Source organism: Fistularia commersonii, chromosome 23, assembly GCF_037954325.1.
Source record: "Fistularia commersonii isolate RoL2024-O1a breed Wild chromosome 23, RoL_Fcom_v1.0, whole genome shotgun sequence".
Lineage (NCBI taxonomy): Eukaryota > Metazoa > Chordata > Actinopteri > Syngnathiformes > Fistulariidae > Fistularia > Fistularia commersonii.
Window position 1 is genome coordinate 5180432 of NC_141306.1, and position 12069 is coordinate 5192500.

The following is a 12069-nucleotide window of genomic DNA, read 5'->3' on the forward strand; positions in this document are numbered from 1 at the left end:
GCTGTATCAATCAGAGTCTGACAGGCTGTATAGGATGAAGCCAGGTATTGCTTGTGCGTGAGATTGTGCAGGCGGGGACAGGAGCCCCTCAGACTGATGAAGAGGAAGATTTTACATTGTGTCCATGAACAGTGGCAGAAAGATGAAATCATATTTGGAAGAATCTTTCACCTTTGGGGCTATCTGAATCTTTGACCTTCATTGTTTTCTTTTCTTATTATCACCAGAGGCGGGTGCATTTATAGGACATGAATTAAACACAAATCCTGGATGTTTTCTGTGAAAAGTGAGAATGTCGATAATAAAATGTAGACTGTGTTAAGAATGATTTTGTTTGATTAAACCAGTCCTCTTTCCTGTATTTCCTGTAATGTTATTATTATTATTATTATATCATTATTATTTTTGTTATTATTTGAGGATTTGTTTTCTTATCCTGTTTTTACTTCTCACACCCACCACTTCCTGATGGCTGATAGTGTTTCCTCAGATTATTTTTCTATTGAGTATCCCATGACTATTTTAATGTTTTGAATCTATCACAGGGATAATGTGTATTGTATTTACTGATTTCTCAAAACACTTACTGTGCTTAGCATATTGAATAAATAAATATAGTTTGATGATTGGTTGATGAGTTTTACAAATTTTTTTGTAGTAATATTTCTCTTCTATTTATCGAAGGAAATGAATATGTTTCAAATATATTCCACATCCTACCTTGCCCATTTAAGTTTATCGTACTCACACGTAATATATAAATACATTGTTTAACAAAAAAATTCAAGTCTCCTGGCCTTACATATTGCGAAGACAGGAATTACATTACCCATGGGGATCTGCTGCCCTCTAGCGGACAACAGGACATCCACTATGTGAAAGTTGGTCATTGTCCTCGGTCGCTGCATGTTGATTCCTACATACACACCAGAGAGGGGCAATACGTATCTTATACCTGAATTCCTCCTCATTTCTTTCGTTGTTTTCTTTTCTATGATAATATCTTAGCGCTCAACAGGGTGGGAAATTATGTTATAAAAGAGCAAAATATGATATTTTTTCAATTTGTAATTATAAACAAGTTTTAAAAACGAAATAAAAACATTGTAAATATACTGCTCAAAAAAATAAAGGGAACACTTGAACAACACAATATAACTCCAAGTCAATCACACTTCTGTGAAATCATAGTGTCCACTCAGGAAGCAACACAGATTCATTTTGACTTGTTTTAAGGACATTACATCAAAGTTGGATAAGCCTGGAGTGTGTTTTTACACTTTAATTTTGAGTGTGATTCCTAATCCAGACCTCCATGGGTTAATACATTTGATTTCCATTGATCATTTTTGTGTGATTTTGTTGTCAGCACATTCAACTGTGTAAAGAGCAAAGTATTTCATAAGAATATTTCATTCATTTAGATCTAGGATGTGTTTTTTAAGTGTTCCCTTTATTTTTTTGAGCAGTGTAGTTCACTGTTTATGTTGCCTCTTTCTAAACGGGTTCCTTTTTTAAAATGTTGCCTTTCTAAACAGAAAATGGATGTAATGGTTTACAAAAGGTTTGCAAAGATCACCAAAGGATTAAATATCATAATGGTGGTCATAGGTGGTAGCATTATTGGTAGATAAGATGACGACGACAACAACAACAATAATAATGATAATAACAATAATAATAACAATAATAATAACATTGATTCCGTTCTGCCCCAACCCATGAGAGAGATAAATGTAATCGAAATAATATATAATGTATAATTATGATAATAGTTATATTATATTATATTACATTACAGTATCAAAAAATAATAGCATTATTATTATTATTATTATTATTATTATTATTATTATTATTATTATTATATTTTTCAATCATATTTATTTCTATCATGGGTCGGGGCGGAACGGAAGCATCTATGATCTGTCTCACTCCGGACGTTTTTCAGGAGTGCACCGAGCGGTGCGGAGCATGCACGGCGGCTAACGATAATGGGCGTGTGTGTGTGAAAGTGTGTGTGTGAGCGGGTGTTTGAGTGTGTATGCTGGGGGTGAACCACAGTTTGAGAACCGAACTCTTACGACCTGCGGCGTGGCCTGCAGCCGGACCAGGTACCACCGCAGCGGTTGCGGGTTTGACTCCCTTTGTTTACTTTTTTTCGGGTTTGATTCGTCGAAGGATGCGAACAGGAAAATTACATTTTCAAAATTAAATTACATTTGAAAATTAAAATCACAACTACATTTCCTCTTCACATAACGCAACAAGTTGTTTAACCACTCAATTTAATTGTACATAACATTTTACTCCAGGGTCAGAATGGGTCTATAAATGGACTTGGACTATTTTTTCCTGGGGTAACAGCCCACCCACTCCAGCCCAGCCCCTCAGAACCCAGGCCTTAGAATGTAAAGATAAATCATTTAGGTATTAAAACTTATTGAAGTTACTTTGTTGTTGTCTTTTTGCCATACTAATAAGTGAAGAAAAAAACAATGTATTTTTGTGTACTGCTTGATTCACACCCACACACACACTCAATATAGGTATATATATTTATATATGATCTAAAGTGAACCCTGTCTCACGTAATGACAGCTGGGATAGGCTCCTACACCACCTGCAACCCTGACTGCAGAATAAAGGTTCAAACTATGTATGGTCATTTGGACATTCTGGGAATATGTTTCTCTACAATTAAATTCATTTGCTATCAACAGTGAAGCCAAACAGATAAAAAAAGAAAAAAAACAACAATAAATAATGAGCAAATTATTGCAAAAAGATGCAAACAGTATTGCAAGGTTTGTGCAAGTTGAAAGAAAAAGTGCAAATTAAAATGTAAACAGTTGCAGTATACATAATGAATTAATGAATATTTTTGGTCATTTGACATCTGATGGTCAGGTTGACTAAATGCTAATTTATTCAATGCCCTCTCACCATTATTTTAAAAACAATCAAATTTACTGAGTGGAAGAAGATTTTAAAAATTCATAAGACTGGTAAAATAATCAGGGATTGAGTTTTGACAGTCCAGGCACCACACCTGAGAAAAGCAATATATTACTGAGGAGTTCTTTATCGTATATTCAAACTGCAAATATCAGCCAGACTGTAATTCCTGTGCGGTGTTTGTGACAGGTTTGTGTATCAGTGTACCACAAAGGCAGTAAACATCTGTGAGACTACACAGATCTATATTTTCATTTCATCAACTACCTTTTTAGATGTCGTGTTTAGATGACGCTGGTGTTTTTCTCCCAAGTCTCGCCCGTCTTACCTTCCAATATTTGAGAATGGAGCTGATACTCAAGTGTCCGCTGGTTTTTCCCCCATGTGATCTCCGCAGGTCCTAAAAGGGCAGCCCTCGGGAACACCATGAAAGTTGAACCATGGACCAGATTGTTTTTCATCATGACAGTGTGCTGTCAGACGTTCACCTGCTGCTGCCCAACACTTCCCACCTCATGAAACGCCTCAATCGTGTTGGACAGCCTGGTGTGTATTCAGCCCTCTGCTCAGATGTGTGTGTCCACTGATGGAAGTCTAAAATAAGTTACCTGAAAATTAGAATGACGTGAATAAATAACAATAACTGTGTGAGAAGTAACCAAAGAATTTACGTAAAATAAAGATCACCACTCAATCTTGTAATGTTTCAGGTTAAGGTGATCGATTGTTAATTCTTCCCACAGTTTAGAAAACAGTCAAATAAATATGCTTGTTAGGGGGTCTAGTTAAATAAATGAGTAAATTAGCAAAGAAATGGAAAAAAAAGCAGGCGGGGGTTTCACCATACTTGAAGCACTGTCTAGAATTAGTACAATCCTGTATCCCGATATCAGACATATAACCAATAAAAGAATTATTGAGAATTATTGAATTATTGAACTCCTGAGAATGGAGTCAAAGCCAATTCTGTTTAAAGTCACTTTTGGACTTTTTTTCCAGTCTTCATTTCAAAGTTCAAGATCTTATCAGAGGAGGAGAGGGCTGACGACAGTCCTGACAAGCCAATTGGTGGCCAGGATGAGCCGACAAAAACTGTGGAAGGAAAAGACGAAGAGGAAGGAGAGAAACAAAGAGCAGAGTTACTTTTAGACGAAGACGGGGACTTTGAGCTCTCCCGCCGGTGAGTATGAAAAATGGTTAAATATGGCAGTGGTTCAGGGAGGAAGCATTGAACAAATGATTCAGTTCTGGCTGTCAGGAAAAATCGAATCTATTCCCACACTTATTGATGGTCTCTCAGGATGATGGCCATCAAAATTCACTGAATATCATTTAGCCGTGTTGAAGTATGGTATCTTCTTTCTCACAAATCTAAAATAGCGATAGATTGTGTGATACAACAGGTATTTTTCAGTTTCACTGTCAAAAAGTCAAGTCGGATTTTATATATGCGGTGCCAAATCATAACACAGCTGTCTGCTGACACTTTCCATGTAGAGCAGGTCTGGATCACACTTTTTAAAATGATTGACAGAAACTCAAAATCCCTTCTCTGAGCGAGAGCTTGATGACAGCGGTGAGGAGTTCTGTCTTTTACCTGACAGAAACGTTGGCCTTCTACCTCGACCAATACAAAAAGAAAACAAAAAAAAACACAAAAAAACTAAGAAAGTGATGAAGAAAAGTCCCAGTAATCAGTGTCGTTTGCTCTAGTAATATTCAGTTTAGAGTTTGAAATTGCAAAAAAATAAAAACGGGAGTCTGTTTGTCACTGATTTCTAAATCCAAAGATACAGGTTAGTTTCAAGCTGCAATATGGAATAATATTTACATGGACAAATATCACGTAGGCAACACAGAAAATAACGCACATTACACTTAATGCTATTTATAAATTTTATAGGCAGCCAGTCTGAGACTTCTTAATCCAACTTTGAAGGAGACGCTGTGTGCATTCAAGGTGAATTCTTGACTTCCAATATCTTCCTTAGGTTCAGACATTATGGCTCATTCTGTTTTTCTTCCTGATTCATTCCATTCAGACGCCACCACCTGGGGGCGTGGCGCATCTTCTAATTCTCGTTCCGTCAACTGTTGAAAGAATTGAGCTCTCAATGAATTTGATCTTAAATTTAAATCTGATTGGCGTAAGACTCATACAAACATGTTTAGCTTCATGTTCCACCGCTGTCATTATTGTTCTCTTTGAAAAAAAAAAAAGAAGAAGTCCTTTTTGATTCAAGTCATTCTTGTTAATGCATTTGATTTAAACAAACCTGTGCGGTATCAGCATCAGTGTGGCATCTGATTAAAAGTCACTTCAATATTGTGAAGCACAACTCTCAGTTGGTGAATTTCGAATTATATAACAGACCGAGGAAAAACGCGGGGGAGGGCAGTGGCCGAGACGCGGTCTGTCCTGTCATCCTGAAACAATCGAGGCACGGAGATGGAGATGAAGAGGAAGAGAGCACAGATGATGAAGATCAGTGCTTTAAGAACATGATAGTAATAGGTAAACACTGCCACGTTCTTCATTCATAGTTAAAATGGTTCTGCTATGGGCAAAAATAGACTTTTTTTTTTTCTATTTTTAAAACCGATGGCATAATTAAGCTATTTGTAATATACATTATTTTAATTTAGGGGATTTATTTTGTTCTTTTCTTGATAGCTTATAGCAAGCTTTTATCGATTATCTGCGTAGAATGAAACACTTAGCGGCTGATAGTTCATTTTGCATTATCAGTGACCTTTGAGTCAGATAGGACTGTCATCAGTCTGAGAGGTCGAGTGATAAATTACCTGAAATTCACATGCTTGTGAATTGTTTTGACAGAGCACACTATGGCCACGCCCCTGGAGGATGTCGGCAAACAGGTGTGTTACACTTCCAAACTCCCCTTCCCTTAGACTTTGATAGACTTAGATATCAGTAGAGAGTGAATAGTTGGACATTTCTATTTGTCGCCCTGTGATTGATAGGTGACCAGTCCAGGTTAAACAGACGACTATTTCCTCCCTGTGTTTCTGGTCAGTGTGTAACTAGAGTGATAGTGAGGGCTGCGATAAGTCACTGTTGCACAATGCACAACATATTTTGCTTACAGAATCATAAAATCTCCAATGTAAAAATAAAGGTCTATTTCTGTATAGTGTGACCTAAAGAGTTTACGGGTACTGAAGCCTGAAGTTATTCATCCTCTGGTTCAAAATGTAAAGGAAAAGAAATGTGAGATTTTCTTGTCTGGTTTTGCAGTGGCAGTTGTGCAGAGTTAAGATAAAAACTGAAATAAAAGGATTTCACACTGACGTCTGAGAAGAAAAGCTCAGGAAAGCTCTTAAGATCTTCTACCATTCACACGTCCAACTCCAAGTCCTTATCACCCGTCAAATTGAGCCCAGAATTGTATGAATGTCGATGAGTGCTGTTTCGAAAAGACGTTCTCCAAAGAAAATTGGTGATTACCATATATTTAACATAAAAATGCACAACTGTAAATAACTTGAGATACATTTTCCGGCACCAGGTGTGGCGAGGCAGTTGCCTCATGGCCGACTTCATCCTTTCCAACCCCCTCCTATTTGAAGGAGCAACGGTGCTTGAGCTGGGAGCAGGGATGGGCTTAGTCAGCATCGTCATGGCAACCCTTGCTAAAACAGTATACTGCACAGGTAGAGAATCACTGGGCTTCCTAATCGATCATTTATTCTGTGAGTGATTTGATGACGCTTTGATGAAATGCCAATAAATCATTTTTTACCCGATCAGACATTCAAAGAGTGAAATTGTATCATTGGCTGCAGTGAAAGGCCATAATTCAAATGTATGAATATATATATATATATATATATATATATATATATATATATATATATTCTTTGTTGATTTGTTTTTGAAACCCTTCTGAATTTAAAAAAAAATGTATTTTATTAAATCTCCCTCGAATGCCCTCATTGACTGTCCAGGGACTGTTGAACAGATTCCAGTCCAGACACTGTGTCTGATGGGTCTTCAGGCTGAACCGCTCACAGTGGAGAAGCAGACCCTAGAGGTCACGAGACAGATTGGAAGACATGAAATGATTTCAGAAATTCACAAATGCCGATGGGTTTCCAGAGATGCTGCTCTTAAGTGTTGCAGAGAGAAAACAGCCAAAATTACTTGTTTTGTTCGAAAAATAATATATGACGGGTTTGTTTCAGACGTAGGGGAGGACCTCCTCAGCATGTGCAGGAGGAACGTAACATTAAACCAACACCTGACGGGGCCTGAAGGTGAGCCGTCCTCATCCGCCGAACACCAATGTCCTTTCACCGGAAGCTGGTTGTCGGCTGACGAGATGTTTCGCAGATGATGTTTCTGTAATATAGCCAAAGAGCTAAAGCTTACAACTAAGTTTATGGGGGAAAAAACGGTATCAAGAAACATTTGATTCATAAAGATACAGGTAATAAAACATTTTGACAATGATGTGAATTTCTTAATGAGAAACTAATGTGTTAACTGATTTAAGAGCAGTAATGTATTACTGCTTGGAGGACAAAGGTAATTTCATTTCATTAATGCATTTCAAAATAGTGTTTAATATGGGAGTAAAATGTCTGAAAGACATTCTGATGTTACCAGTCTATGAATCATAATAAAATGAGAACTTTGAGGGCAAGAATAATGATTTTTACCACTGTAAAATCTGACAGAGGTTTTTGTCCCCATAAGACATCAACCGTAAACATTTATTAAAACTTGGGGTCAGTCCTCTGACATTGTGATGTACAGTTTCTTCTCTGACCGTCAGGTGGTGATGTACGAGTAAGGCAGCTGGACTGGCTCCAGTCGGACTTTTGTACAGGTACATCCATGTCACTTTTTTTTTTAAATTTTTATTTAAATGAATTAAAGCGTTTCATTTTAGCATTCTGCTAAGTCGATCACTCACTGCAGGTCGGTGGCAGGTAAAGTAAGTCCGTGGAAATGGTTGCAACGCCCCAGTTGGTTTGTGATGTCTTGAAATTGTATTTTGGTTATAATGATTTTCAGGGATTTGGGATTTACGATGCAATTAATCGTCAGGTTAGTCATCGTTATGAGGAGTCCTCATCTGGGAGGCTTTGAATTACGGCCTCTGATCCAAAGCGGCTTTTCATGTTCTCCAACGAAGCTCCAGTCTCCCTCGAAACCATGGAATAACCTGGATACATGTTCTGATCAGAGGCGACGTCCTGCTGTTTGTCTGATCTTTGCAGACCCTGAAGTGGAGTTCAGCTGGACAAATGAGGAGGTTGCAGATGTTCATGACCACACCCGCATCATCATTGCATCAGATGGTAGGTTTTTCTTGAAAACCTTTTTTTATCGTGTGTGCGTGCGTGCGTGCGTGCGTGCATTGTATGGTTCCAGTGCAGCCTGAAAAACCTGGAAAACACTGAATATGAAATTTCAATGGGGATAAGGTGAACAGCTTATCAGAGGACAGACAACTTTATGTGGAGAACTCTAAATGTGTTGAAATGAAACAATCTAGCATTTTTATCAAAACAGTCTCACGCCCACCTTTTTATTTCAGCTAATAGAAGTATTTGAAAGGCAAGGGTGTGTTCATAGATACAAATGGCAAATGCAGAAAATAGCCTTCCAACTCCATTCCTAAGCCTGTAAATTTGGACTGACAATTTTTTACTCCAAAATGAGATGTGTACAATGTAGCTTTGTGTCAGGTGGAAAAACACCCGTTAAGGGCACTGGATGCAAGAGGCGGATCAAGAAAACTGTGGGGTTTGAATCTAGCAATGTGCATCTCCATCTGCAAAGATCCCGATGTATGAAAAAAGCCATTGAACGACTAAAGAGATGTTTGTGACGCCATAACGCAGTTTTCTGTGTCCCCAGTTTGCTACGACGACGATCTGACGGACGGACTTTTCCGAACCCTGTACCGACTCTGCAGTAACTTTGCTCACAACTGCACAATCTTTATCTCGTTAGAGAAAAGGTAAGGAAGTACATATTGTCCAAGCGAGGCAGAACATCAGCTAAAATACTCTTGAATATGACCCTCATTGACAATATTTTCCAAACATCCAATTCTTTGCTTTTCGGCTGTTCCCTTTAGGGGTCAACACAGCAAATCATCTGCCTCCATCTAACCTCTTCCTCTACATCCTCTTCTGTCACACCAACATGATGCCCTCTTTCACTTCCATAAATCTTCTCTTAGGTCTTCCTCGAAGCTTCCTGCCTGGTAGTCCCCGCTCAGCATCCTTCTACCCAGATATTCACTATCTCTTCTTGTACATATCCAAACCATGTCACTCTGACTCTATCTCCAAATCATCTAACATGTGCTGTCCCTTTGATGGACTAATTCCTGATCCTATCCATCCTCCTCCCTCCCAAAGAGAACCTCATCAACTTCATCTCCGCTACCTTCAGTTCTGCTTCCTTTCTTTTTCTCAATGCCGCTGTCTCCGAACCAAACAATATCGCCGGGCTCACTGCTGTCTTCTACACTCTCCCTTTCATTCTGGCTGATACGATCAGCCTTGTCGCACATCACACACGGCGCTATCCACGGCAACCAGTTCAAACCTGCGTGCACACGTTTGCCACACCTGTAAATGTTTTGTTAATATGCTAAACAGTTCAAGTAAATCACTTCATTAGTTTCATCCAGTCTGTTAGTTTGCAAAAAAAAAAAAAAAAGGTTTCCTCCTGCTCATCTTCCAAGGATGAACTTCACACTGCGACACATGGATGTTTGCTGCGAGGCCTACAACCACTTCAGCCGCTGCATGTCTCAGCTGCAGGAGATGGAGGACGGACAGCGCTGCTACACCATAGAACAACTTCCCGTGGACTTCTCTCAGTTTCTTCAGTACGAGCGCATAGAGCTACTGGTGAGACAAACAGAATTTTTTTCTCTTCTTTTTATCTATCGGAGCTGAGTGGTTTATCATTCATCCCATATCATTATAAAATTTAAAAGTAACCATTGTTTATTTTAACTTTCTAATTCTAATTTCCTAATTTGCATATCTCTTATGATTGAAAATTTCCCTTGCTGTAACAATTATGTGAAAATTACAAACAAAAAAAAGTTGATGGTCATTGTGCTTCAGATACCTGGAAGAAAGTAAACTGAAATCTAAAATGAATTTATGTTAATATCTGAAAACTGAACTTATTTATCAGCAAGAATGCCTGAAAGACACTATTGTCAATAGGAACTTTGAAACATATAGTTCAATTGTTATAGTTTGTTCACTGTTAATAACAAGTTATAAGTTTTAGAGCTGAGATTATGGTCTTGTTTCTTCTTTCTGTTTTAAATATAACAGAGTGAATTGTTTGTTTCATTTTTGAACCTAGTTGATGTCAGATACATCACAGTGGTGTGTTAATGTGTCAGAGCATTCTGTCATTTCTGTCAATACTCTGTAAATAATGACTTCAACACTAAACAGGATAGAGGGGAAACATCAGGTTTCTAATGCCAAGTTTCATTTATTTATTCATTTATTTTCCAACTTGTTTCTGCAGGAGTTATGGAAGGTGATGGCCACACGCCTCCCACTGGAGTGATATGAAGATCAAGTTCAGTATGTTGGACATGTAGAGCATATTTTATTTAACCCAAATGTTGCTGTGAACATGATTTTATTTACTTGAAGGGTGTGTAGAGGCTGTTGGTTTGCTCACACTGACATTTCATTTGATCTGATCCTAGATCTGTCCTGCTGTGACTTTTTAACAAATACTCAAAAGTAAACATCACCTGTAAAGATTTTAGTTTTTCTTCCGTTTGACTAGAAATGTTAAAAGTAATTATATTTAAGGCAGTTTCCTGCCCCTCTCCATAGTTATCTGTGAGATGAAGCTCAATTTTCCTATTCCAGCATTTGAGAGAACTATTTTTAGGTGGTTCTTATTTTCTGTGACTAAGAAAATGCTGTTGTGTTAAATGGATTTTTATAAAAAACATATTTTCAAATAAAGCTACAGAGAGGTTATATCAAAGCTGCACTGACTTATGATTTTCATCATTTGTGACCAGCAGATATCATCTTATTACAGCAATAGAATGAATTATGGTGCTTTAGCACTAACTGTGCTAACGCACTAACACTATCAATGTTTTGTTTAATTTTTGGCACAGGATTTATTGCATTATTACATTGGTTGAAGAACCTCACCAACACTGAATAACATTAAAATGGAATTTATGGTACAGTAAAAAAATGTGTAATTGTCTGCACAAATTAGCAAGCTACCATTTAAAACCAAAAGCTATTTTCAAGATATATTGCAAAAAAACTGAAAATATTAATCACACAGTAAACAGTAACTACCTTACAATCACCTGCACTACATGGGATCAATAAGTCATTATGAAATTACCTTCTTTCTTGTGTTTAAGAAATAAATATGATATGTTAAAATAGTAGCATTCAAAAATGTCAGAAAATATAGTCTTGTGCAAAAAAAAGTGAAAACTGTAAAGTGTCTTAAGGTCTTAAGTACCAAGTGAAAGATCAGGAGTGCGCAAGAGTATGAAAAAACATTGTACATGTAGCAGTTCTGAACATATATACAGATATATTATTACAATTTACAATAAGTGGGTGAGATTTTTTTTTTTAATGTTTAAGATTTTAAGATTCCCTGCAGCTGAAGGGGGAGGAATTAAACAGTCTAATAGCCTCAGCAGAAAAGACCTCCTGTGGCGTTCAGTGGAGCTCCTCGGTGGTATCAATCTACTGCCGAAAGAGCTCTGATGAGACGTCAGTGTGGCATGCAGGGGGTGATGGACGTTGTCCATGATGCTGAGGAGCTTCCTCATCATCCTTCTCTCTGAAACCTGCACAACAGACTGCAGCTGGACTCCCAGGACAGATCCAGCTCTCCTGATGAGCTTGTTGAGTCTGTTAGCATCAGATGTCTTGAGCCTGCAGCCCCTGCACACAACAGCGTAGAAGATGACGCTGGACACCACCGAGTGGTAAAACATCTGCAGCATGTTCGTTGAAGGATCTGAGCCTCTTAGTGAAGGTGATGTCGTCTAATATGGAAAGCAGTTCCACTTTACGCCAGGTGGTGGCGGTAGCGAGTCC

At 38.0% G+C, this 12069-nt stretch overlaps 1 protein-coding gene across 2 annotated transcripts; it reads left to right on the forward strand.

Annotated features, from left to right (window-relative positions):
* Positions 1-1977: 1977 nt before the first annotated feature.
* mettl22 (methyltransferase 22, Kin17 lysine) lies at positions 1978-11964 on the forward strand. Of its 2 annotated transcripts, none has more exons than XR_015107956.1 (12): positions 1978-2114; positions 3356-3504; positions 3958-4138; positions 5331-5473; positions 5798-5838; positions 6489-6633; positions 7165-7236; positions 7758-7811; positions 8206-8286; positions 8849-8951; positions 9760-9855; positions 10499-11964. XR_015107956.1 is itself a non-coding variant. In XM_086170797.1 (12 exons), the coding sequence occupies exons 2-12, from the start codon at positions 3399-3401 to the stop codon at positions 10538-10540; spliced, it is 1137 nt and encodes a 378-aa protein (XP_086026923.1). In that variant the 5' UTR covers positions 1978-2114; positions 3356-3398; the 3' UTR covers positions 10541-11964. The 2 variants fall into 2 exon arrangements, 1 of the variants encoding a protein (XP_086026923.1); XM_086170797.1 differs by having other exon boundaries at positions 9687-9855.
* The last annotated feature ends 105 nt before the right edge of the window (positions 11965-12069 follow it).

Bases quoted from the DNA above. Each gene is read 5' to 3' on its own strand.
- mettl22 (XM_086170797.1), top strand. From the start codon at position 3,399: ATGGACCAGATTGTTTTTCATCATGACAGTGTGCTGTCAGACGTTCAC. The intron at 5,474-5,797 runs GTAAACACTGCC...TTGTTTTGACAG, and splicing joins TAAGAACATGATAGTAATAG to AGCACACTATGGCCACGCCC. The intron at 6,634-7,164 runs GTAGAGAATCAC...GGTTTGTTTCAG, and splicing joins TAAAACAGTATACTGCACAG to ACGTAGGGGAGGACCTCCTC.